Here is a 22,452-nt window from a genome sequence, read left to right on the forward strand (position 1 = left end):
ACCTGTCCCTTCAAAGTTCTCGTCACGGCAATATCAGTTTTCCAATCCTCACCAAATTCCGACTGTTGATGATAGGAACCAGAAAACTACACTACCTCTAGGTAGAGGTACATGTAGGTACCTGAGCGAGCTGAGGTACCTGAGGACCATTTGACCATTAGGCACGAACCCGGAGATGACTGTTGCCTGTCTAGAAGGGGGCCATTTTGCCGATTTCCCATGAGGAAGGTTACCAGGGGCAGGTTACCAGGGGCAGGTGACATTGATCAGAGTGTAGGATTTTGTGACTGCAATCTTCAAAAGTCGGGCTCGACCAAGGTTGACAAAGCGCTTTTCAGGAACCAACAACCCTTTGCGGGCCGACAAGCCTTGTTGGTTTTTGATGCTACCTTGCGTAGTACCTATGGGATGTCTTCCATGTTACCCACTCGTGCCACTATGCTAGTATAAGTAGCCCACCTTCCTGTTTGATCCAAATCCCTATTGAAAAAAATGTTCCTGCTTCTGCTGTTACAGTCAACCTGAACTGATGTGATGTCGTGCCCGGGTCCCTGGATCCAAACCTAGTGTACGTGTAGGATAGATAGCGTTGCGACCCGAAGCGCCTCGGGACCAACTGTATCGGTCAGTCTTTTGGGATGGCCATGCCCCCTTTAAAACCAAAGTGTCGCCATGTTGACTGACTCCCAACCTCAAGACATTCCTCCACTAAACATCCCAATTACCAGACCTCAGAGCCACTTGGCTGTTCCTCATCATGCCCGTCAAGTTTGCCATCAGCTCTGGCGCTCTGTCACTGGCGCTACTGCTCTTTGGTCATGGCCACCTCGCCAAGGCAACAACTGACATTTCTTATATTTACTTTGACAATACACAATATCTTGCCGCCGCGTACAATGTCGTCCAGATGTCGTGGTCCACATTACAAGCCGCCTTTGCAAGCCCCAACCGCTCGGACATTGCCAGTTTCACCCGGTCTGGACTGGACAAAGCCGTACCCCGGGAGTCCCCTATCAGGCTTCACTGCCCATTTGCGGATAGCGGACGAGGTGCGTTTCCCGCCCGCTGTGACGGACGAGAATGTCACAACCAACGTGGCAGCTCTCAATTTCGGCATTCCACCTTCCATGAGGAAGGAAAATGGCCTCCCCAAGAGCATGCATTCCTCGTGGTATGTCTGTCAACACTATTACATCAGCACGCTGCCTGACCCAACATCGGATATTGCGCACGACTGTTCCTTTCTGCCCAGCCAATGTCAGAAAGACTTGAAAGCCAGCTTGACTCAGAACTGGGGAGCATTCAAGAGCGATCCCGAGAGCGGTACCATGTGCAGCGGATGGGCCCTTGACACCATCACGGAAAGCTGCCAAACCACGCTGGGAAGGGTTACAGCAGATGTTCTGGGTAAGTGCAATCTTCAAATACGAGTGGGCATGAATTGAGGGTGACGTCTAATTCTTCACAGGTTGCGAGGCGTCCGATCTCGACGATGATGATGCAGCCAGAAGTTTCGCGGTGGATGAAGTCGGACGTTTATCGTGGATGGTTGGCACCAATTTCAACGACCCAAACAACCAGACATCGTATTATGCTGCATCCAACAGAACCTACATTGTTGCTACTGTGTTTGGGTACAATTCTGGGTATGCTGGTTCGGTCCAGCCAGTGGTAGAGCTTGCTTGTCTTCGACCCCAGTGGGGGACGACCCAGGCCACTTCTTCTTCTTCTTCTTCTTCTTTCTTCTTCTTCTTCTCTTCTTCTTCTTCTTCTCTTCTTCTTCTTCTTCTTTTCTTCTTCTTCTCTTTCTTCTTTCTTCTTCTTCTTCTTTCTTTCTTCTTCTTCTCTCTTCTTTCTTCTCTTCTTCTTCTTTCTCTTCTTCCTTCTTTTCTTCTCTTCTTCGTCTTCTTCTTCTTCTTCTTCTTCTCTTTCTTCTCTTCTTCGTCTTCTTCTTCTTCTTTTCTTCTTTCTTCTTTCTTCTTCTTTCTTCTCTCTTCTTCTTTTCTTCTTCTCTTCTTTCTTCTTCTTCTTCTTTCTTCTTCTTCTTCTCTTTCTTCTTCTTCTTCTTCTTCTTCTCTTCTTTTTTACCTCGACACCGTCGGACCCATCTTCAATGACCTCACGACCTCTTCCTCCTCCGCCATCTCTGGTCTAGTACGGCTGCGTCTTCAGCTGCTCGACATCATCGTCGTCACTGATCACTGACTCAAGCAAAATAACTACTTCCACTGCATTGCCCTCCTCCACTATGCACTGCACAGGTATGTTATTACTGGCCACAGGCAGCACCTCACAGCGAGAAATCCATGCTAACTTTCTTTTTCCCCCACAAGGTGGTACCACGGCTGATGAGGTCTCGGGCAAATCTCATAGGACTTTGTTCCTACAGCTGTGATTACGACCACTGCCTCGATTCTGCCTGTATTTGCACCCGTTCCGCGCGGTAGCAGTTGCGGCACCAACCCAACTGGAGACAACCAGAGCCCTACCAACTCGGACTATGCATATTATGTTGATATGTGTGAGTTCATTTGCAGTCGGGTTTACTGTCCCGAAGGAGCGTGTAAGTATTGCTGAGCTAGGCTGGTATTGCCAAGGACTGGAGGGGAACCTATCCCGAGAAAATCGGGCATGTACATGTATCATGGCAACTTAGAAGAAGTATCGGGACATGGATGGCCGGGCGTTGTTCGGTGCGCCTAGGGGTAAGATAGAGGTAGCTGTAGAGTAGCGAGGTGGTTGGAATAGCGACTTCGGAAGCGCGATGTACGCATCAATGGGACTTCCACGTGCATGTTAAAACCTGAACAGGAGCAGCCTGCCAGACGGGACAGGGTTGTGCTGTTAGGTGTACCTCCGGAACACCTACGCCGGATCGACGCAGGGATTGCAAGCGGCTAGGTACATACACTACTGTGTGAGGTATGTACAGGTAGGATCGGGTAGACAATAAAGATACCTACAGGGGCAGAAGTACCGACACAGGTACTACCTACCTATAACAGATAAGTTGGGAGGATGGGTGAGCGATGGTCGTAAGAATAAACCGAACATAAGGTACCTACCTTACCACGGCCAGTACATCACACCATGGGTGTATATATTCTGCGGTCTTTCCCAACCACAATGAGCGACATTGAATTGTCCGTGTTCGGTTTTTCTTACCATCGTTCGGCGAGCCAGTTTCTATTAAACTTCTCCCGTCGGGCTGCCCCCTTCCTTCCTCACACCAAACACATCAATGTCCATTTTCTTGAGATACACCGGGAAGTCTGCCCCACGAAAGGCCTTCTCCGGCTTATTTTCGCGCCAAATGTCACTATTTGACCGCTATGACAGATGGAAAAGCGGCGAGTCGCCATCCGTCAACAAACCTTACCCCGACGACCATGAGTCTCGCGCTGCAATACGCGGGGAGCGTCTTCCCAGTTGCTTCACACGCGGGCTCGACCTTTGCACCATCCATGGCATACGACACAACGATGCATTTGCCAGGTCTGAAGCAGTTGTGAAGCTTTGCGAGACCTCTGCGGACAAACGCTATGCTAGGGCACGCAATGCCCGGCTTATCATGAGCAACGAGGTCCCGGATATGGCGACGGATGATGTCAAGCCCTACTGTTTCTGGCACCCCGACACTGCCAGAGAAGAGACATACCGACGTTTGGCAAAGCGCTATCCCGACATGGCATATACCGTTGGTCGGGCATGCGCTGTGGCGGGATATGACGGATTGTATCATGAACTTGACATCCTTCCGATGTCTCTATCGCTGAAGAGGCTAGAGATAACTCGGCGGCAAAAGCGGGATCCAAGGCCATCTTTGAGCACATCATGAAACAACCAGTTTGCTACGCCGTTTTGGACGATTACACCAGGTCTGTCCACCACAAAAACCCACGGTCACCGGCCTTTATGAACGGAGATACCGCCGTCCGATCAACACTGAATGGGACAGTCGCCCCGGAGGACATGGATGATGATAGCGGGCTTGTCCCGGATGTCGGCTCTTTCGACATCGACGAGGACGGCCACGTTGCCGAGGCCTCGACACACGCATCGTCCTTCCCGTCACAAGGAACGCTGCCTGCAGAACACGTCGGACTGCTTTATACGCCTCTGCCCTTGCATCTGCCCACCATCATCAAAGATCCGTTGATCGTTATGGCGGCTTATGAAGGGAACCTGGACCGCTATCTTCGCTTGCGTCGGCCCCATATGGTCGAGCAAGAGCATGGAGCCGTCCTTCGCGGCATATACCACAACACTACCTTCGCCAAGTGGTGGTCGCTTCAGGCACGGGAGGAGTGGGATTTTGATATCCGAGCGGCCACTCTCGCACGCTTCATCATGGTCAATGACTTGTCGCACATCACCGAAACAGATCCACATCCAGAAAAGGAGTTTCACGAGATACCTGGAATGATATGGTGGCCCCTTATTCCTGCCGAGGAAACGCTGGCAGTCCTCGCCAAACGTCGTCCGGATATGCACCTTCAAGTAGCCATGGCCTGCATTGCCGGCAACTACAAGGAGTTGTGGGACAAGTTGGCACCCAAGCCGTCCAGACAGCTGTATGAACAGGCTTCGCTATGCCACGATGCTAGCGTTCGCAACCACTTTGTCGACTATCTCGAGCGTCGTGCTTCTGAGCTTGGATTGGACGTCAAGGCCCTTAAGGAGGTGTACGGACTTCCTGCTCACGACTGGTGCTGGAATGCGGCGAGACTCGACAAGGAGCCCACTAGCTGCTGGTTGCCCAGTGAGATTAGCATACCGGGGCAAAGCGGCCATACTGACACGGACAATGTCTACGGAACTCCCGACCAGACCAATTTGGCTGAGTGGGATTCCAACTGGGAACTCCATATATGTTCATCAGAGGAGCTGAGGGCCAAAATACCGGCTTCGGAGTCTGGCATTTGGCTGTACAGTAAAAACCCCCATTCCGACTGGGCAAAAATGTTTCCAAACGAGTAACACCCCCTGTAATTGCAGCAATATCACGGACCCCTTTTAGGAGAATAGTGAATACCAATATGATCATATACCTACTTTTCAAGTTTTGGGCTTCTTTTGTGCTTGTAGTCTTCAATTACAGGGAAGTGTCGTAGTCAGTTTCGGTGCCCAACACGGGAGAGAACATCCAGCAAGTGTAACATTGAAAATACCCCATAATCTTCATGACCGTCTTTCCCCGAAGTTCCCCCCCGCAATTAGTTAGGTTCAGGTACCTCACCCGGCTGCGGCTTCCGGTCGTAAACAGTACGCCCCTTAAAGTAGGCGTGGATGTTAGGATTGTTCAGCTCCTTGCGAAGATGCTTGGCGTAGACCGCAGTCTCCTCGGGGGTCCACCCCATGACAACATTGAAGATGTAGTTGAGGTATCCTAACAACGAGTTACCTCTAGCATAAGCTTATCCAATCTCTCAGCAACGCCTTCAATATGAATTTATCTGTAGAGGTAGCTTCGGTTAATCCGTGGACTTACCTTTAAGATCGATCTCCATCCCTACAAACCTTCCACCAGAGGCCCTTTTCGGCCAGCTCCTTATCCTTGTGCCAAATACCCACGGGGATGTAGAACTCCTTGACTGTGATATTGACAAATCCTGCCTTTTCCATGCCTTTTTGTTGCAGATCGGGTGGTGATGATGACTGATGAAACACGAGCTCAAGAGACGTCGTCCATGGCAAACAATGATGGGGATAAAACGCCCAGGGAACTGACTCCCCAGTCTCCACAGCGGCTAGACCCCATTCGTCTGATGTGCTTTCCATGTGCATTAGCGTCCCTGGGCGCGCCCTTTCGCTGTGGAACGATCGTACACGCTAAACCAGAACAGGTAATTTCAAGAGCACCCTGACTCCTCTTTCCCGGGGCTGGACCGGGAGCGCTAACAATTATCTACCGACGCCGAGAAGTTCGACAGCACAGGGCATAAACTCACCCAGCTGAACTTGTATGAGGCAAACATCTTTCTTTCATAACCAACCGGCCTGGGGTCAAAGTGATAACCACTCGCGCGCCCTTTATCGTATTCACTTTCTCACACTTTGACACCCAAAGACAGCAAGCAGACAAGTGAAAACCGCAGCCATGAAGATCACACAGGTATGTCCCTCCCTCCCCTCCCCTCACTATCCCCGCGCCTCTCTCTCCGTTACCCTCATGCCCACCCTCAAAAGTCAAAACACCAGGCACTCTTTATCCTCTCTTCCATTTCCGTCCGCACCCTCTATCCACACTCCACGCCACCAACACAACTCTCATCACCACGGCACCAGTGCTAACACCTCTTCTTGCCCTCAGCTCTACGTCTACCCCATAAAAGCCCTCCGCCCCATCCCCCTCCAACACGCCCAACTCACCCCCCAAGGCATCAAATATGACCGCACCTTCATGCTCTACCACGTCAAAACCAAAGCCGACGGCAGCTCCATGTCCACCGAGTTGAAGAAGATGCAACTCTCTTCCTACCCGCAATGCGCCCTCTTCGAACAGACCATCCTCTCGCGCGAAGACAGCCAGAAGGAGGTTCTCGTGAAATGGCACGCTCCGTCTCTGCCCACCGGGGGCAGTGAAGGTGGAGAGGAGCTGGAGCAGGAGCAGGCAGAGAGGGAAAAGCTAAAGAGGCTGGAAGCGGAGACGATTACCGTTGAGCTCGATCCGCCGCCGAGGATTGAGGAGCTGGAGAAGGTAGAGGTGGATTTGCATGGGAGCCCGACGACGTGCTACAAGGTCGGGGAGGAGTATGATCGGTGGTTTTCGGAGCGGTTTGGGTTTGAGGTTGTTTTTGTTTATCTTGGGGATGGGAAAAGGCAGATTTTGGGGACGAGTTTGCTACCGCCGACGACAGCATCGGGAGCGCACTCACACTCACACGCTAGCTCGCGGCGTCAGTCCGGAAAATTGACCCCCCAGCAGCAGCAGCAACAACATCCGCAGCAAAAGTCCGGAGGAGGAGGGGGATGGCTCTCCAGCCTAGCGAGTTTAACCTCCTGGTTCCCCACCGTCCCGATCTCCGTTCCTGGGTTCGTCGCCATCCAAGCAGAACGCGAAGAAGAGGAACAACAACCGAAGCCGTGGATTACGTTTACCGACGTGGCGCCTTTGCTGATCACCTCAGAATCTTCCCTCTCTAACGTCTCCGCCCGCCTCGCCCCTGAAACGACCGAATCCACCGAATCTACCGAATCCACACACCCTCAGGTCCCAATGTATAAAATGCGCCCTAACCTCGTCCTAGACGGTAAAGGGGAGGAAGCTTGGGCAGAGGATTACTGGGGTGAACTTGTCGTTACTTCTTCCGCGAAGTCTTCACCAGCAACAGAAGCGAACGGGACTACCACGAGGATCAAGAAAACGAAAACCAAACTCCACCTCACAGGCAACTGCGCCCGCTGCACCAGTCTAAACGTCGACTATGACACGGGCAAGACGGCCAAAGGGGAGATGGGGACTGTACTCAAGAAGCTGATGAAGGATCGGAGAGTAGATCCGGGGATGAAGTGGAGTCCTGTGTTTGGACGGTATGGGTTTGTGGGGGAGACGGCTGTTGATGAGGACGGGGAGGAGCAGGACATGGAGGAAGGGGAGGAGGAGCGAGAAGAGGACATGGAGCGGGAAGTGTGGATTAGTGTGGGCGATGAGGTGCAGGTGACGAAGAGGAATGAGGAGAGGACGGTTATGGATTGGCCGTTTTAGGTGCCTTCCTACGCGCGTGAAAGGGCTGAGGGGGCATGGGAATCATGAAGATGGGCTGAGGGAGGAGGCAGGAAGGGAGTAGATGAGGTGTCTTGTATACCACGGGTCCATTTCGGCCAGCTTTGAGCCTTGAATCATGATCGCGGATCGCTGCTTTCTATCCATAGCACTTCCCGTGCATCCCGAGCATCACCTCTAACAGTCAGCATTCCGCCCAATCCTTCACCCCAAACGCCATCCAAACCCACCTTTTATAACCCAAGACCCCTCAACAACGAATTCCCCTCCCTCGCCACCAATTCCGGATCGTCCTTCTGGATGAAATGCCCACAACCCTTCGCAATCTTGACCGGAACCACATTCTCGTCACTGTCACTGTCACTGTCAACCGTCGCTAGACGGGTCAACCCCTCGTTATACCGCTGCCAGGCTGGGTTCATGTACCCGTTGATGACAGCTTTGGGGATGGACATTGGGCCCTGTAAATGTGGAGGGGGGTGATGGTGTGAGAAGAACTGTTTGGCGGGTAGAAGGTGGTAGGTAGTTTGGACAATGGGAGGGGAAGGGGAATGGGAAGGAGAAGGAACAGACCTTTTCGTTATGCTCAGCAAAGACGTCCCAATCGTGACCGATGACTATCACCCTCAGTCTGGTGATTCGTTTCGTCGTCGTTCTGGTACTTTCCTTCTTCGCTTTATCCTGCTTCTTCCCATCATCCCCATCCCTCCCATCATCCTCACTCCCTTCACCCTCCCCAGGCAACCTAAGCTTCGGTCTATCAGCCCAAGGCAACAACCCCCTCAACCCCCTCCTATCCAACCTCTCAGGATTCCCCACCCTCGGATGAAACTTGTCCCTAAACATCCTCCTCGTCCATCTCAGCCCTTCCTCATCCACCCCCTCCTTCAAATCTTTTCCGGGATCAAACCCAGGCGCATCCGGATCGGGAAACACGGAGACAAAGTCTGAATTGGCCATCATTGAATCGAGGAAGAGGTACCCGACTACCCGCACATCAGGGTAGTAGCGAGCGTTGTAGAGCCGCGCGAGGGGGCAGCCTATGCTATTCGCTACTATCACCACGTCCAGCTCTTTCAGATCCCGCCGAGACAGGAATTGGCGAGAGACTAGGAGCAGCAACTGGTGGAAGTCGTCGACTACGTCCTCTGGTGTGTGGCCGTAGGGAGTGTCGTCTACGGCCGGATCGGGATCGGATGGGTCGGGGGAGGAGGCGCCTTGGCCGAAGCGGTCGTAGGCTAGGATGTTGGGGATTTCGGGTAGTATCCCATTTTCACATGTCTCTCCTACCGCCGCAGATGCGTTGTTGCCGTTACCGTTTTTAGACACAGTCCCGGTTCCTGCTTTGGGTCCAGTATTGGAGGGAGAAGATGACGAAGCATTGGACGAAGTAGAAGACCGTCGCTGCTTGTTGCGGATGCGAAGGAAGCGGGAGATGGCCTCGGACCAGGAGGAGCGAGGGAGGATGAGGCCGTTGAGGAAGACGAGGAGGGTTGATGAGGGTGGTAAAGCTGCGATGTCTGGGGAGTCTGCGAAGTCCGGGGAGGATGTCCCGGGGAAGAGGGCGGAGATGCGCAGAGTGGCTGAGGGTTTGTGGGGGAGGGTGAGGGAGATGTCTTGCAGTTTCATTGGGCGGTTATGACTGGGGGGGTGAAATGAAAAATACGACTTCGATCTGGTTTGTATTCAAGATATACTCTAATGATGCAAAAGATGTGTTCGAAATGAAATCGCAAAGTGGTGAGAAATCGGAGTGAAAAGCGAGTGTTGATGTGGTGTTAAAAGTCGATGACGCTGGACGGGGAAATGTGGGGCTTGGAGATCACGACTTACATTGGTGATGCTGGAAGTTCCGCGTTCCCCATTCCCCCGTTCCCGGAGTTCTTGGAAACGAACTGGTGGGACGGCCCGAGGACGGTAGAACGGGTACCTTGCATGTAATTTGTTAGACATCCTGTGAAACAGACATCATGGGTTTCATTCGAGGCACTGAACATCCATTCTTCCAGTCGGGGTTATTCGCTAGCGACACAAAAGGTGCCTGAGAATCGTCAAGAACCTCCAAATACCTATATACACCTCCAGCGACCTTCACTTAACCAAGACCCAGAGTTTCCAAGCAAGATAGTAGGCAAAATCCAAACGTTGAAAGTGAAGGGGTATTCTCAACACCATGGCCTCCCCAAGCCCACACAAGCATAAATCATAGCACATAAACACATCCAAACCCCCAAATCCCTCTACAACATACCTTAGGTATCCAACCCAACCTCCCTTAAGCATACCACCCACTCTCCGGATCCCCCAAACACTCCCCCACCGTCCCCGTCCTAAATCCCCTCGCTCTAACCGTCCCCACCATCTCATCCACCAACCTCTCCACCGTCCACCGATGAACATCATGACTCAACACAATCGCCGAGTCCGTCGCCGGATTGCTCCCCAGCTCACTATTAAACTTGTTCACGCTCACCTGAATCCCACTTTCACTATCATTCTCATAATCCTTGGTATCCAAATCGAAATTAACGACATGGTATCCCATCCCCTCGAGATCCTCCAGACATCCGTTCTCGCAAGTGGCGTAGGGCGGCCGGATATATTTCGGTTTGACGCGGACTACCCTCAGCAAGACGTCCTCGAGCTTGGTCACCTGCTCGACGCGCTGCGCTGTGCTGGCGGTCGTTAGGTCAAGATGGGACCAAGTGTGGCTGGCGATTTGGTGGCCTTCGCTTAGCATGCGACGGAGGATGCCTGGGTAAGGGGTGGATTCGTCGTCGATGGCGGAGACCCAGTTGGCGCCGTTGACGAAGAAGGTGGCGTGGATTGGGGGCGAGAAGGAGGCCAGTTTGTCGAGGAGTTGGGTGGTGTAGATGTAGGGGCCGTCGTCGAAGGTGAGGGCGACGATGCCGGGGGTTGTGCAGTGGTTGATTATGAGGCCGGTGGGCACTGCTCGGCGGAGGTATGGGGAGGAGCCCGAGGAGGACGAGGTGTCCTGGTTGGGGTAGTAGTCGTTGGGATAGTTGTTGTTTGGACCGTAGTTGTTTGGATACAAGTCCCGGGTGGGAAGCCTTTTACTGTTGATCGGTGTCAGATGTGATATTTGCATTTTCAGGGACGACGGTCTTACGATGGAGTTGGGATCGCACGTCCTAGGGCCACGAGAGCCCCGACGGGCAGAAAAGTTGACCAGCGCATTGTGGCTCTCGAGATGGATAATTTCTTGTCCGACGAGTAGTGTTTTAGTGAGGAAGACTGAGTCGGTACACTCAAAGATTGTAGCAGAACGTAGCAAAAGACAGCAGATAATGAAAGGACTCGTACCAGGAAAAGTAACCGGACTCTATTTCGAACGGGCACAGAGACCGACTGGACTTATATACAACTACGATACATCAACTACAGTCTTCTTGTAAGCAGGCAAACATATCCGCGGCGCCGCTCTCCCACTTCAAATTGCCAGAACAAGTAGTCCGAACGCCGAGACAAGCCTCACAAGTCAACTTCAGATGATCGTCCGGAATGATGCCCAAAGCGCCTCCTATAGCTGCTGATAGCGCCCTTTTTGTATTTCTTGGGTGTGCTTGGTGGGTGTGATTTGAACGTCAGAGTCTCATCCCTTGGGGGCCGTCTCAGACCGGTTGAGCATCCTTCTCAGCCTTGCAATTGGCAGTACGACCCCTCGCAACCACGGGACGCTGTGTAAACAGTGGATAATGGATTTGCATTGCAGCGCTCATCCTCCTAGCCTCGCATATACGGTCCAACGATATCTGACATGGTGGACCGGGAAGACACGCCAATGGTCGACGTGTTCGGGTCATATTGAAGAAGTTTGCAAAAGGTGCATTTGCTACACCGCCGCGACAGGTCAGACTACCATTGAGCAGTGAATAGGCAGGGGTTTGATAAGCAAATGCATAGCAATGTAAACAACGACAACGCTTTTTGCAGGGAATGTTAACGCCCGAACCTGTTGTGTTGCTGCATGGTTGCCGTGTCGTCGCCTTTTTTTGTGGTCGTCTGCTATCAGTGAAGAAAGCGGACTCTGTCCAACCATTTTGATACGCAATGGTTACTTGTGGCGTCTTTGGCGTCTGCCTCGTGGATAGAGTGCTGTAATAATAAAACCGTTTGCGTAACGCGACACGGGCGCCACCAGTCCTCAACCCCCTCTGGGTTTGCTTGGCTTTCAGAACCAGGTTCCTCCGTGCTGACCACCAGACCATCTCACTTGATGTCATAACCTCTGACTTTTAGATATGTGCCTGCAACTGCCAGGCTGAGGACAGCCCACGGAAGCTGGAGTTCAATGACGGACCACACCCACAGACAACCCACGGGTGGCGCTTGCTTCATGACGGCCAGGTATCCGTATGTGTTTGTGATGTGGATCAGGTAGCATCCCGAGGTCACGCTCATGATTAGGAAGATGACCTGTCGGAGATGGTTTTGGAAGCGGGCAGGTAGGCCGGGGAGGATGGTCGGGTTCGAAGAGTGAGCGTGGAGGGTGTAGATGAGGAAGCCGAAGACTGGGCAGGAAGACGTCAGTGGGTAATATTAACCCTAGGCTCGTATTGACATACCAAACAAGGCCTGGAATGCTCTCATCCAAACCTTGGGCCACACGATGCGATCGGCGGAATATTGGTTCTGGACAAGGACGTCCAAGGTGAAGTGCAGCATGGTCAGGCTCATGGTGTAGAGGGTGGTGTCGAGGAAGCGCTCGGCTCCGGGGGACAGTGGTTCGTTGTCATGGTCGTTAGGGTTCTCTGGCTTTATCGGAATCTTTTTGATCTTGGTTTTAGAGTACTTGTCGTTTTCCTCCTGTTTCTTTTGCGCTTGTGCGAAGAGCCCCCTTTCCTCGGCCAATTCTAGCAGGGTCTTTTCCTTGGGTCCGCTGCGGTCGGGCTGCTGGAACTTGATGTTGGACGGGGAATCGGCGCGTTTTCGGCCCATTGTGGTGTTTGTGTCTGGCGATACGAAGGACGAAGAAGAATTATTGCGGCTCTGGGGACAATGGCATGGAAGGAATGGAATGATGACGATGGAATCGAAGACGTGAGTTAGGGGAGCTTTCAGTGGGTCGGCCGCTAGCTCCCGCAATGGCCCCACTTGTCCCCGTACCCTAACCCCCTCAACTTGACACTTGACTTTTCTTCAAGATGCTATATCAACCACATATGTCAACTTCTCGGCCATCATCCACCGAGTTCTTGGCCATTTGTGTCTATTATCCGATTGTGTAGATCCTATATTGGTGTTGCAAGAAAGTAGGCAACCAAGTACGGTACCTTTTCTTGTGCAAGGCTCTGGAAATGTTCCTCTTCCTCCGGGGTTCTACAGCCTCAACACGACTCGGTTGCCCGCATCCGAAGAGGCTACAGGTGATAAGAGTGGTGCTTGCACTATCGAGAACTCCTCACTGGTAGAGGCTCCTCTTGGACTCCCTTGCATGTTGTTGTACAAGAGGTGCCCAGTTGAACATGGAACCTTGTGACCCTCGTGCGAGACATTCCCTCCCTCCTTGTCTTCCATCCCACCACACCTCCCGTCGGCCCTTGCCGTTCCGCCGCTGATAGAGGCGGGGAAATTCAATCCCAACCTCGTGTTTGGTTTCTGCCTTCTCGTAGACGTCCACAAGGACAATGTCTTCTCCATAGTAGGAGGCCCTCAAGGTACCTGTAGCCTCGGCCTCCACTCCCCCACAATCCGCCCATCCTCCAAGCGGGCCCGACCGCGATAAGATAACACATCCCTGCCTCACATCCCCGCCTCCACACCAGCGCCCAAGCTCCCGTCCTGCCGCAAGCTTCAGGGGACCACCAGTCCACCACCGCGTCCATGACGCTACCACAACTTGTCCCGACCATCCTCTAACCCTAACAACAGCCAGCGCCGCTATGAACTGGCTAACAGCCCTCGGCCTCGCCGCCGTGGTGATCCCCTCGCTCTACATCTACACCGTCTCCATCGTCGCCACGCGGTTCCCCGTCCTGCGCAACAAGCGGATATGCCTGCTGATTGCCCATCCGGACGATGAGGCCATGTTCTTTGCGCCGACGGTGCTGGCGCTTACGAGGCCAGAGACGGGGAACCATGTCAAGATTTTGTGTTTGAGTAGTGGTATGTTGTTGCCCGTTCGCATCTCCTTTCTTCGTTCTCCACTGCTGACGTACACCCCAAACAACAGGCGACGCAGAAGGCCTCGGCCCAACCCGCAAGCGCGAACTCGCCAAATCCGGCACGCTCCTCGGCCTCCGCTCCCCCTCCGACGTCTTCGTAATCGACTCGCCATTCTTCCCCGATAGCATGACCACTCACTGGGACCCCGAGCGCATCTCCCACTTGCTAGCCTCGGCCTTTGCTCCCGGACTTAACGAGACCACCAACCCTGCTTCCGCCAGTTTGCGATCGTCGGGGAAGAACAAAGAAAATAAAAAGGGGGAGGAGGTCAAGCCTACGATCGACACCATCATCACTTTTGATAAGCACGGAATCTCGGGACATCCGAATCATATTTCCCTCTATCACGGCGCTAGGTTGTTTGTTAGCCAGTTGTTGGCTGCTACGGCTGGAAGCAAGGAAAAGGGAAAGGGACAAGGGCAGGTGGATATATATACCCTCCCCACGCTCGGCCTTGCCCGCAAGTACAGCGGGATTGTTGACGCCCTTCCTACCCTGCTGGAGTGGGCATGGTCAGCGGGCATTACGAAGAAGGATAAGCAGGAAAGGCCGGGCGCATTGGTGTTTATGAATAACCTCGTCCCTGGGGAGGGGTGGGCAAGTGTGGACAAAGCGTGGGCGGCGATGACAAAGGCACATGTGAGCCAGATGCGCTGGTTCAGGTATGGGTGGATTGGGTTGAGTAGGTATATGTATGTCAACAGTCTGGTTAGGGAGGATGTTGCGCCAGCTACAGCGAAAGACTGAAGGGGCCCAATGAGTGACATGGAGAAAGAGGAGATGGGTTTTTGCCTGGGCAGAAAGATTGGAAACATACGTTACGGCCGATGTGACTAGCATAGTTAAGCGGGATAGCATCTTGGAGCTCATATGGAAAAGCATCATGGCGTTGGCAGTTTGGAAAAGAATAATTGCAATGAAGCTCAGGCAACGCCAGCGCAATGCGTTCGCTGGTCGGGTATCTATATCTCGTCAAGTACTTATAGTCATAAAGTCGTCAACACAATCGTTCATATCCCTCAAGCCCGCCTCCGAAAAGGAAATCCCAGCACCGCAACCAGTACGTGTACCCTTACCATCCACAACCACAACCTGTCCAACCTCAACACCTCTACGTCAACAACCTCAACACCTTCTCCGCCCTCTTTCTCTCCGCCCTCTTCACCTCTTCCTCCACAGTCCTCCCCCTTCGTCTAGCCTGGTCTATTACATCGACCTCCAACTGTCCCTCTTCCCTCTCTCCCCGTGCCATCTCATCCATCCCCAGTATCTCCTCAACCAACTCCTCCAGCCCCTCTCTCTTCACCGCCCTCGGCTTAAGCGTCTCCACAGTCTCCCCCGCCGCCCTCTGCAACTGCTCCCCCTTGAGGTCCAAACTATATTCTCGAAGTCTGTTGAATCCCCTCGCAGTCTCCGGCCTCAAATCCATACTCACCACCGCCGCCTTTTTGACTTCCGTCCACCTCTTTTCCGCTCTAAACCCTTGCGCGGCTCCAACGCCACGCTTGAAACGGATCACACCGGTGGGGATCTCGTAGTGGATCGTATCGGGCAGAAGGCCTTGGAAAGCGTGGATGAGTTGGGGGATTAATCTGGTGCTTATGTCGTGGGAGGGGAAGATCTTGGGTGGTTTGGGACCGGGGAGGTGGACGGGGGATTTGATTCTCTTGAAGAGGAGGGAGAACCATTTGGCAAAGGTGTGGACTATGTAGTCCTTTCTGAGTAGGGTTCTCTCCCAGAGGATGGTATCGTACGCTGGGGAGTGGTTGAATGCTGCTTGATCAAGAGCGTGGAAGGGGTAAAGGGATTGTAACTCCTCCACTCGTTTGCGGTAGAGAGGTTCGAGGTCCAGCATTATTTGCATGGCGCGCTCGATCTTGTTGTTCTTGATCAGCCACTCGACGTAAATTTTGTACTGAGGGAAGCCGGGGGTGGCGTTGTAAGGGGGTGAGGTCATGGTGTCCCAGATTAGTTGGACTGCGTTGCGGTGTAAGCGGCGACCGGGGATGCTAACGATCTTCCACTCTTTTGCTGCGCGCGGAGAGGTGTGGATGTAGGCCCATTCTAGTAGTTCGAACCAGACTGACGAGGGAATCGGGAGGCGGTACACCGCAGAAAACGTGGTCGAGCATCTTGCACGCCATGGCGATCATGCCGTTTGACCCATAACAGGTGGCAATGGTTTGTAAAAGACGGGTGGTGGGCGCCATTGGTGAACCGGGGAGGAAGTCCCGCCGTCCGCCGGTGATGCTCAAATCGCCGGTTTCGATGGAGCCAGAGACGTCGATCTTGTAGTTAAAGTAGAGGACTGACTGGACGTCTTCCATCACACCTGTTCTAGCGTAGGCTATGAGCGCGGCGCAGATGAACTCTTCTGAGAGCAGATGTAACCGGTTTCTGGCGGTGCCGAAGACGAGATCAACGGGCGAACTCCGCCGTAACATCCTCATCAAGTATTCCACCTTGTGCTCTGCCCCGGGGTTCTGCCCAAATCTGTCCAGCCGCTTGTTGGTCTCGTCAAAGTTCATCTGCCTCAGCTGGGAGAGGTTGTCAGGCGTAAAGTACGGCAGGAACCGCTTCTCGGGAAACAGGTTTACAGGCTTGACGCGGAAGTCGTGCCGGTTATTTTGGGTGTACAACGGTTCCGTCAAGAACCGGGCCTTGAGGAATTCGGCATACAGGTCCGTCTGGCGCTCCCACATCTTTTCGGAGACGTTCATGTGGAACCAGATCTTGCGGGCTAGGAGGGGGTCCGAAATCGATCCGGCGTATCGTAGCAAGACCTTGTAGTCGGACAAGAGAAGAGGGGAGCCGGCGCGGAATCGACGGAAGGCGGCTTCGTGGACGAGCGGGTAAAGGTCGGTGTTTCTCTTTCTGGCGCCATAATTATTGACCAGAACTCCCAGCGGTGACCAGTCGGCCATGGCTGGGTCGACCCAGATATCTCCTAGCGGGTCTTTGTCTTTTCGAATGGCTTCGATTGGGTCGACGGAGCGGAGAAGCTCGCTGAAGGCTGTTGGGGGAAGTTGTAGGATTTCGAGTTTGTTCTCCTTGAAGTAGGCGAGCATCTTGTGAGGTTGTCTGAAGGCGCTGGTGAAGCCGTCAATCCATGGCGATCGTTTTGCGGGACGAGGTTTCTTGGCGACGGGTCTCGCGAGAAGGGTTCGGAGGAGGAGGAGCTCGTCTTGTTCGAGGGGCTGTCTGGGCTCGTCAAGCTGGTGACCAAAGCCATGGTGGGCAAAGTTGCCTGGGTATGGGATTGCTGAGATGGGTTTTGCTTGTTGGGTCGTAGAATGGGAGAGCTTCTGGAGCTTGACGGCGGAGGTTCGTCGAGACTTTGGAGGGATTCGAACCCCGCGACAGGAGAGGAGGGGAGCCATTGGTTGGGGAGTTGGTGTCGCCTGCGTATTATACCAATACCATTGGCATCTCTCGTCTGCAATTGAAGCTCGTCTTCCGTCTCGTCGTCTTTGAGGTGTAAGTCAACCCCGCTAACTAAAAGAGGAGAAGTGCGATGGATCTCGCGATGCCTGCAAATCCGGGGAAGGCCTGTCACTTTGACGAAATCCATGCACACATACGGTAGAATCCATACGCACATACGGTAAACCCACTTTTTAAGGGTGTACAGCCAATCCGGAGTCCTGACCACGAACCTTCTCAAGTCCCGCGACGAGAGCTTCAAGTTCACACTCCCTATCAATCAATAATAAATGGCTCACGGAATTTATTTGTACCAGCAACGCGGTATAAGCAACTTCTTCATTACTACCCATAGAAATGAAGATTATTTGGTAGGTAGTTTTTGCTTGTACAAAGATATAATAGGGTAAGGTAGGACCTCTAGGCCTTATATAACATAATTTTTAATACCCTCCCTAGTATTTATAGTAGGGTAATACCTCTAAGTGGAATACCAGCCATCAGCTAAAGGTTGACAAATGGCCGAATTTCCAACTTCGAATAACACTATAAAGACAATAGAGATTTCGTAAGGTGAGTACAAAACTTGGTGGTTATTGATAACAGCTTACACTCTGAAGAGGTGGGTTATCGTATGTGCGTATGGATTCTACCGTATGTGTGCATGGTTTCCGTCACTTTGAGCGACGGTTCCTGCCAAGACCTTGCCTAGTCGAAGCTCTGGCATAAGCGTTTAAGGTCGGTCAAGTTCTCACCGAGAGCGGTCAGTGCGTCACCTTGCTCTTGGCATGCGACCAGCTGGCACTGACCTCAACCGCAGCGCTTGCAATCGGGCAGGCAAACCCCCACGCCGTCACTGGCGCTCATCATCGTTCCAGGGCAGGTCCATCAACAACAGGAACACAACGACAAAACTTCATTTTCTTCCTTCACTCGTTATTCGTTTTGGGGCTTTTTAATACACATCACACAAAATGGCCGACGCAGTAGAAGATGCCGGCTCCGTTTCCGAGCCCATGGACCTCGTCCGCCTTTTGCTTGATGAGGTTGTCTGCGTCAAGCTGAGAGGTGATCGGGAGCTCAAGGGCCGTCTGCACGTAAGTCCACTTCATGTTTACATGTCCCCTTTTCAGTCGTCACCCTTTCCCATGCCACCCACCTTCACCCACCATGAGCGGCACTCATTGCTAACTGAGATATTGTGACGTAGGCCTACGACTCCCACTGCAACCTAGTCCTCGGTGAAGTCGAAGAGACCATTTTACGTCGTCGATGATGAAGATACCGAGGAGGATGATTTGAAGGTCAGCCCTCCTTCTCACCCCTTGCCCCCTTCTTCCTTCAACCACCCCCTCATCTCCCTTGACACATCAACATACTAACACTGCGTAGACCATCTCCCGCAAATCCGAAATGCTTTTCGTCCGCGGCGACTCCGTCGTGCTCATCTCGCCCTATACCCGTTCTTGAGAAGAGGTCGTGTATGCGAAGGTACCAGTTGACGAGCACGACTTCCGCCACCGCTACGGCATCAAACCCTTCGCCGGCCCGCTTGGCCAGGACCGGTTGCCCATCGGCAAGTGGAAGTTATCGCAGGTGGCGGACGAGGCGCAGTTTTGGGAAGGGGTAGATAAGGAGGAGGAGGAGAGTGGGAAAGGGAAAAGGAAGGGGCAGACGGAGGGTTCTGGGCAGTCAGCAGCTGAGGGTTGGTCTCAGTGGGAGTTGGACATGGGTTGTTAGCCTAGGTGGTGGCTACCTCAAGGTCGAGAGGGGCGCTTACGAAGGAAACCCGAGCTTTAGGAGGAGGGAAGGAGAGGGAAACGAGGAGAGAGGTGGCTTTTAGACGTGGCTATCACCATCATCACATCATGTTCATCGTTTGTCATTGGAGCCGAAAGATAGATCACGGCACAGATATACCATTGTTATTCCCGGCCATGGAGCATTGATAGTCAGGCAGGACTTCGTTTTGACGAGGCTGAAAAAAATCACTCTGACAAGGAACTCAGTACGATGCTTAAGGGTTCCCGTCTTTCCATTTTGGTGTTTGTCATGCCAATACCCGTAAGTCATTTATCTTCCACCTGGGATACATTACAAAAAACCACGTGGACCATACTGATACTCGAAAACCCGCAGATAATCAAACAATAATCCTGTACTGCGCGCTAAGTGCGCTGCTCCGTATATGAGATATCAAAACAATGAGACGATGCCATGCGGAAAAGAAAGAACAGCAACACGAACGCCAACTTGGGTCATCACAACATCATATGCCCAACCCCAAACTAGCACCACGTTATGCCCCAACATCAGGCGTCAGGCCATTAAGCACCAACCTTCACCTCGTTACCGGCACCCTCATTCTTAGCATCTTCGACGCCCGCAGCCACCTTATCACCCCCCTCGCCCACATTAACCCCACCCAACGGCCGTTCGGGATCATACCCGAGACTCTTGACGATGCCCAACCCCTTGGTTCTGCCCTCTCTGAAGAGAAGTCTGTCTCCCGGGACTAGGTACTCGGGTCTCTGGACGAACCGGAACGCGACGGTGGCCCGGTCACCGGTTCGGATGAACGGACGGTCGACGTCGATGATGGCGCAGGTCTGGGAGACGGGGCCGACGTGGAGCATGGCTTGGTATTTAGTTTTGATGGTGGTTGCGTGGGAGAGGATTAGGACTGGGGGTTGTTAGTCGGAAGCAGAGAAGGGAAAGAAAGAGAGCGAGGAAGAAAGAAATGAGGAAAAGGACAAAAGGGGCAGAGGAAAAGGAGGAAAAGGGGGAGGGTTGGGTGTGTACCTTCAGCAATGAACTCCCGATACACTTTCGGCGGCCCACTTTCAGTCTTCGAGAGCACCACCATTCCCTTACGAACATCCTTCCTCTTGACCCTCTTCAACGCAAAGCTCGCCGACTGTCCCGCGCTCGCCGCCGGGACGCCTATCCTCTTCCGCTCAATCGACCTGATCGCCGTGGTCGTGAACTTACCCAAGCCATCCGGCCCCAGGTGAACCTCATCGCCCGCATGGATGACCCCCGACTTAACGATCCCCGAGACGACTGTACCAACGTGGGGAACGCTGAAAGTGTCGTTGACATGGAACTCGAACGGCGCGTCAGCGTCGTACCGTCCGTGGTGCGGTAAGATGTTGAGGAACGAGCGGACCAAGTCCAAGTTCTCGCCTGTTACGTTGCTGACTTGGAAGATGGGGCAGATGCGCTGGGAGACGAACTGCGTGGCGGTGTTGATGCATTCCTCGCGGCTCTTGATGAAGATGGGGATCTTCCTTGCGCCAGGGGACTTCAAGATGCGGGTGATCTGGGTAATGGTCTGTTCCAAGATGTTGGGCGGGCAGATGTCGATCTTGGTGATGACCACCATTATCGGCACGTTTAGCGCTAATGCTATGCCGAGGTGCTCTTTGGACATGCCTATTAGTCCGTTGTTGGCCGCTACCATTAGGAGGCAGTAGTTCGGCGACGATGATAACAAGCCGAAGACTGTGGTCCTCAGATACCGTTCATGCCCCGCAAGATCGGTGAAGGTGATTACTTTGGCACTGCGCTTGCCGATTTCTTCCCACGAGAGCTTACGTCCGGGAGTGTCGGAGAGAACGGTCTGCCCGTGCGAATCGAAGCCCATGATTTCCATGCCGACAGACGAAGTGCGTCCGGTCTCGATCTCGTGCTTGTGTCTGAAAAGGTTCACGCGTGCGCGACCGCGCCCGTCGTCCAAGTCGCCTTTGACCAGAACACCCAGCATCGAGGACTTGCCGGCGTCGACGTTGCCCACGACTGCTATTCGTGTTTCGATGACCTCCTCGGCTGCGGACGGGCGTCGACGGATCATCACCTTGCCGCTCACGTCGCCATCGCGTGTCGGGGTACCGTCGAGGTCGCCGCCCAAGTTCTTGGTTAATAGCAGCTGGCAGTCGGCATCAATCTTGGCTGCGGCCTGCGATAACCTCTTGTATGCCACCTCCCAATCTTCTTTGGTCAACTTCATGCTCTCGCCGTGGTTCTCGAAGCCGATGTCGAAGACGGACTCGCCGTGGCCTTCGTCTAATCGCTCGCCAACGATGTCGACGAGTTTCTGGAGGGAGGCGTCATCATCCGCCGCGGACAGGAGGAGGTCGCGCAGTCTTATTCGCGGACCGGGCTCGGAGAGGTTGAGACTGTCGAGGATGTCGTCGAGCTCGGCATGATGTTCGACTTCGGGGGCGTTTGTTGTCGCACTCTGGCTCTGGGCAGCCTTGTTCGGAACGCAATGCTTGCTGTCTCTCGACGTACTCGGCAAAGTCGCCAAGGGCAGCTTCGCCTTTTCGTCGTTCGTGCGGTGCCTGTTTTGATGCCATGGCTGCTTGTTCTGTGTTTCCTGGTCTGGAGATCGCTGCGGTCGGGAGGTGAGTGATAAGAGGGGTCAAAAACACCAATGTTTAAAAGATCACAAGTAAACTATATATCCTAAGAATCATTGGGCCGGAAGAGTTGGGACGAAAGGTATTGTATATTGGTACGGATGTGGAGGTAGAGGCAACGATGAGACGGTATTTTTCGTCAGACGATGAACAAGTAGTTGATGCAAAACTAAACTCTGATGCAAGAAAAGAATGGAGTATGGATAATGGCAAAGGCTGGAGAGTGTGCCTTCTTGTATGCCTTGAAGAGGAGTCTGTGACTAGAAGGTGAAGAAGGGAAGTTTCGGTGATGTTCTTCTCGCCGGCTGAGTCGAACGGAAGCTGTAGTATTGCATCTGCGCGTCAGGGTTGCGGTTGAAGAGTCATCAAAGTCTTTTGATGCCGCAGTGTTGGAAGGTGCACAGCAGTTGCATGCGGTCGCCCGAATGACAGCAGATGGGTGACTAACCGCGGCGGCGAACTGGGGGAAGCTGCAGGCGCCGCTTATCGATAAGATCCCCGCCTCGAAGCGGAAAGGTGGGACCTGGAGAGCTGGGGTGCCGGCTGGCAAGATCCGGCAAGCTCCACTACTGGAAAACGCCCTGGAGCTGCCTGGCCGTTGGTTTCTTGGCAAGGCATCTTTGAATCGGCAGTTCAACATCGAGATACCAACTCTGGTTCGAGATGGCTTCATGTACCCCGGATTTGTGTGACGAT

General features: G+C 53.2%; 11 protein-coding genes across 11 annotated transcripts; 5 read left to right on the top strand and 6 right to left on the bottom strand.

The window, feature by feature from the left end:
- Window positions 1-499: 499 nt before the first annotated feature.
- Window positions 500-1,927, top strand: B0H65DRAFT_481929 (uncharacterized protein). The gene is made up of 4 exons (XM_062827645.1): window positions 500-624; window positions 698-975; window positions 1,007-1,773; window positions 1,895-1,927. The coding sequence occupies exons 2-3, from the start codon at window positions 758-760 to the stop codon at window positions 1,443-1,445; spliced, it is 657 nt and encodes a 218-aa protein (XP_062676430.1). The 5' UTR covers window positions 500-624; window positions 698-757; the 3' UTR covers window positions 1,446-1,773; window positions 1,895-1,927.
- A 1,103-nt stretch (window positions 1,928-3,030) lies between these two features.
- On the top strand, window positions 3,031-5,118 carry B0H65DRAFT_481933 (uncharacterized protein). The gene is made up of 2 exons (XM_062827646.1): window positions 3,031-3,762; window positions 3,786-5,118. The coding sequence occupies exons 1-2, from the start codon at window positions 3,242-3,244 to the stop codon at window positions 4,978-4,980; spliced, it is 1,716 nt and encodes a 571-aa protein (XP_062676431.1). The 5' UTR covers window positions 3,031-3,241; the 3' UTR covers window positions 4,981-5,118.
- Window positions 5,119-5,216: 98 nt separating this feature from the next.
- Window positions 5,217-5,625, bottom strand: B0H65DRAFT_535022 (uncharacterized protein; the record flags this gene model as incomplete). The annotated part of the gene is made up of 2 exons (XM_062829022.1): window positions 5,217-5,416; window positions 5,517-5,625. 2 exons carry the CDS (start codon window positions 5,623-5,625, stop codon window positions 5,217-5,219), a joined length of 309 nt encoding a protein of 102 aa, XP_062676432.1.
- A 195-nt stretch (window positions 5,626-5,820) lies between these two features.
- Window positions 5,821-7,773, top strand: B0H65DRAFT_504214 (uncharacterized protein). The gene is made up of 2 exons (XM_062827892.1): window positions 5,821-6,115; window positions 6,314-7,773. The coding sequence occupies exons 1-2, from the start codon at window positions 6,101-6,103 to the stop codon at window positions 7,706-7,708; spliced, it is 1,410 nt and encodes a 469-aa protein (XP_062676433.1). The 5' UTR covers window positions 5,821-6,100; the 3' UTR covers window positions 7,709-7,773.
- On the bottom strand, window positions 7,774-9,519 carry B0H65DRAFT_481938 (uncharacterized protein). Its single transcript, XM_062827647.1, has one exon. It carries the CDS (start codon window positions 9,353-9,355, stop codon window positions 8,123-8,125), a length of 1,233 nt encoding a protein of 410 aa, XP_062676434.1. The 5' UTR covers window positions 9,356-9,519; the 3' UTR covers window positions 7,774-8,122.
- A 445-nt stretch (window positions 9,520-9,964) lies between these two features.
- B0H65DRAFT_84550 (uncharacterized protein) lies at window positions 9,965-11,260 on the bottom strand. The gene is made up of 2 exons (XM_062831479.1): window positions 10,857-11,260; window positions 9,965-10,803 (listed from the first exon to the last, which is right to left on the bottom strand). Exons 1-2 carry the CDS (start codon window positions 10,922-10,924, stop codon window positions 10,002-10,004), a joined length of 870 nt encoding a protein of 289 aa, XP_062676435.1. The 5' UTR covers window positions 10,925-11,260; the 3' UTR covers window positions 9,965-10,001.
- Window positions 11,261-11,871: 611 nt separating this feature from the next.
- On the bottom strand, window positions 11,872-12,785 carry B0H65DRAFT_84548 (uncharacterized protein). The gene is made up of 2 exons (XM_062831478.1): window positions 12,313-12,785; window positions 11,872-12,258 (listed from the first exon to the last, which is right to left on the bottom strand). Exons 1-2 carry the CDS (start codon window positions 12,683-12,685, stop codon window positions 11,957-11,959), a joined length of 675 nt encoding a protein of 224 aa, XP_062676436.1. The 5' UTR covers window positions 12,686-12,785; the 3' UTR covers window positions 11,872-11,956.
- A 501-nt stretch (window positions 12,786-13,286) lies between these two features.
- B0H65DRAFT_481942 (putative deacetylase LmbE-like domain-containing protein) lies at window positions 13,287-14,847 on the top strand. The gene is made up of 2 exons (XM_062827648.1): window positions 13,287-13,852; window positions 13,920-14,847. Exons 1-2 carry the CDS (start codon window positions 13,630-13,632, stop codon window positions 14,657-14,659), a joined length of 963 nt encoding a protein of 320 aa, XP_062676437.1. The 5' UTR covers window positions 13,287-13,629; the 3' UTR covers window positions 14,660-14,847.
- B0H65DRAFT_481944 (uncharacterized protein) lies at window positions 14,848-17,463 on the bottom strand. The gene is made up of 2 exons (XM_062827649.1): window positions 16,023-17,463; window positions 14,848-15,994 (listed from the first exon to the last, which is right to left on the bottom strand). The coding sequence occupies exons 1-2, from the start codon at window positions 17,290-17,292 to the stop codon at window positions 15,024-15,026; spliced, it is 2,241 nt and encodes a 746-aa protein (XP_062676438.1). The 5' UTR covers window positions 17,293-17,463; the 3' UTR covers window positions 14,848-15,023.
- Window positions 17,464-18,104: 641 nt separating this feature from the next.
- B0H65DRAFT_561839 (uncharacterized protein) lies at window positions 18,105-19,178 on the top strand (the record flags this gene model as incomplete). Its single annotated transcript, XM_062830185.1, is given in 5 exon segments — window positions 18,105-18,432; window positions 18,546-18,600; window positions 18,617-18,639; window positions 18,812-19,040; window positions 19,081-19,178. The coding sequence occupies 5 exon segments, from the start codon at window positions 18,310-18,312 to the stop codon at window positions 19,176-19,178; spliced, it is 528 nt and encodes a 175-aa protein (XP_062676439.1). The 5' UTR covers window positions 18,105-18,309.
- Window positions 19,179-19,340: 162 nt separating this feature from the next.
- B0H65DRAFT_481948 (GTP-binding protein 1) lies at window positions 19,341-22,173 on the bottom strand. Its single transcript, XM_062827650.1, has 3 exons — window positions 21,625-22,173; window positions 20,138-21,590; window positions 19,341-20,018 (listed from the first exon to the last, which is right to left on the bottom strand). The coding sequence occupies exons 1-3, from the start codon at window positions 21,691-21,693 to the stop codon at window positions 19,663-19,665; spliced, it is 1,878 nt and encodes a 625-aa protein (XP_062676440.1). The 5' UTR covers window positions 21,694-22,173; the 3' UTR covers window positions 19,341-19,662.
- Between the last annotated feature and the right edge of the window lie 279 nt (window positions 22,174-22,452).

Source organism: Neurospora tetraspora (assembly GCF_033439725.1).
Source record: "Neurospora tetraspora strain CBS 560.94 chromosome Unknown B0H65scaffold_14, whole genome shotgun sequence".
Lineage (NCBI taxonomy): Eukaryota > Fungi > Ascomycota > Sordariomycetes > Sordariales > Sordariaceae > Neurospora > Neurospora tetraspora.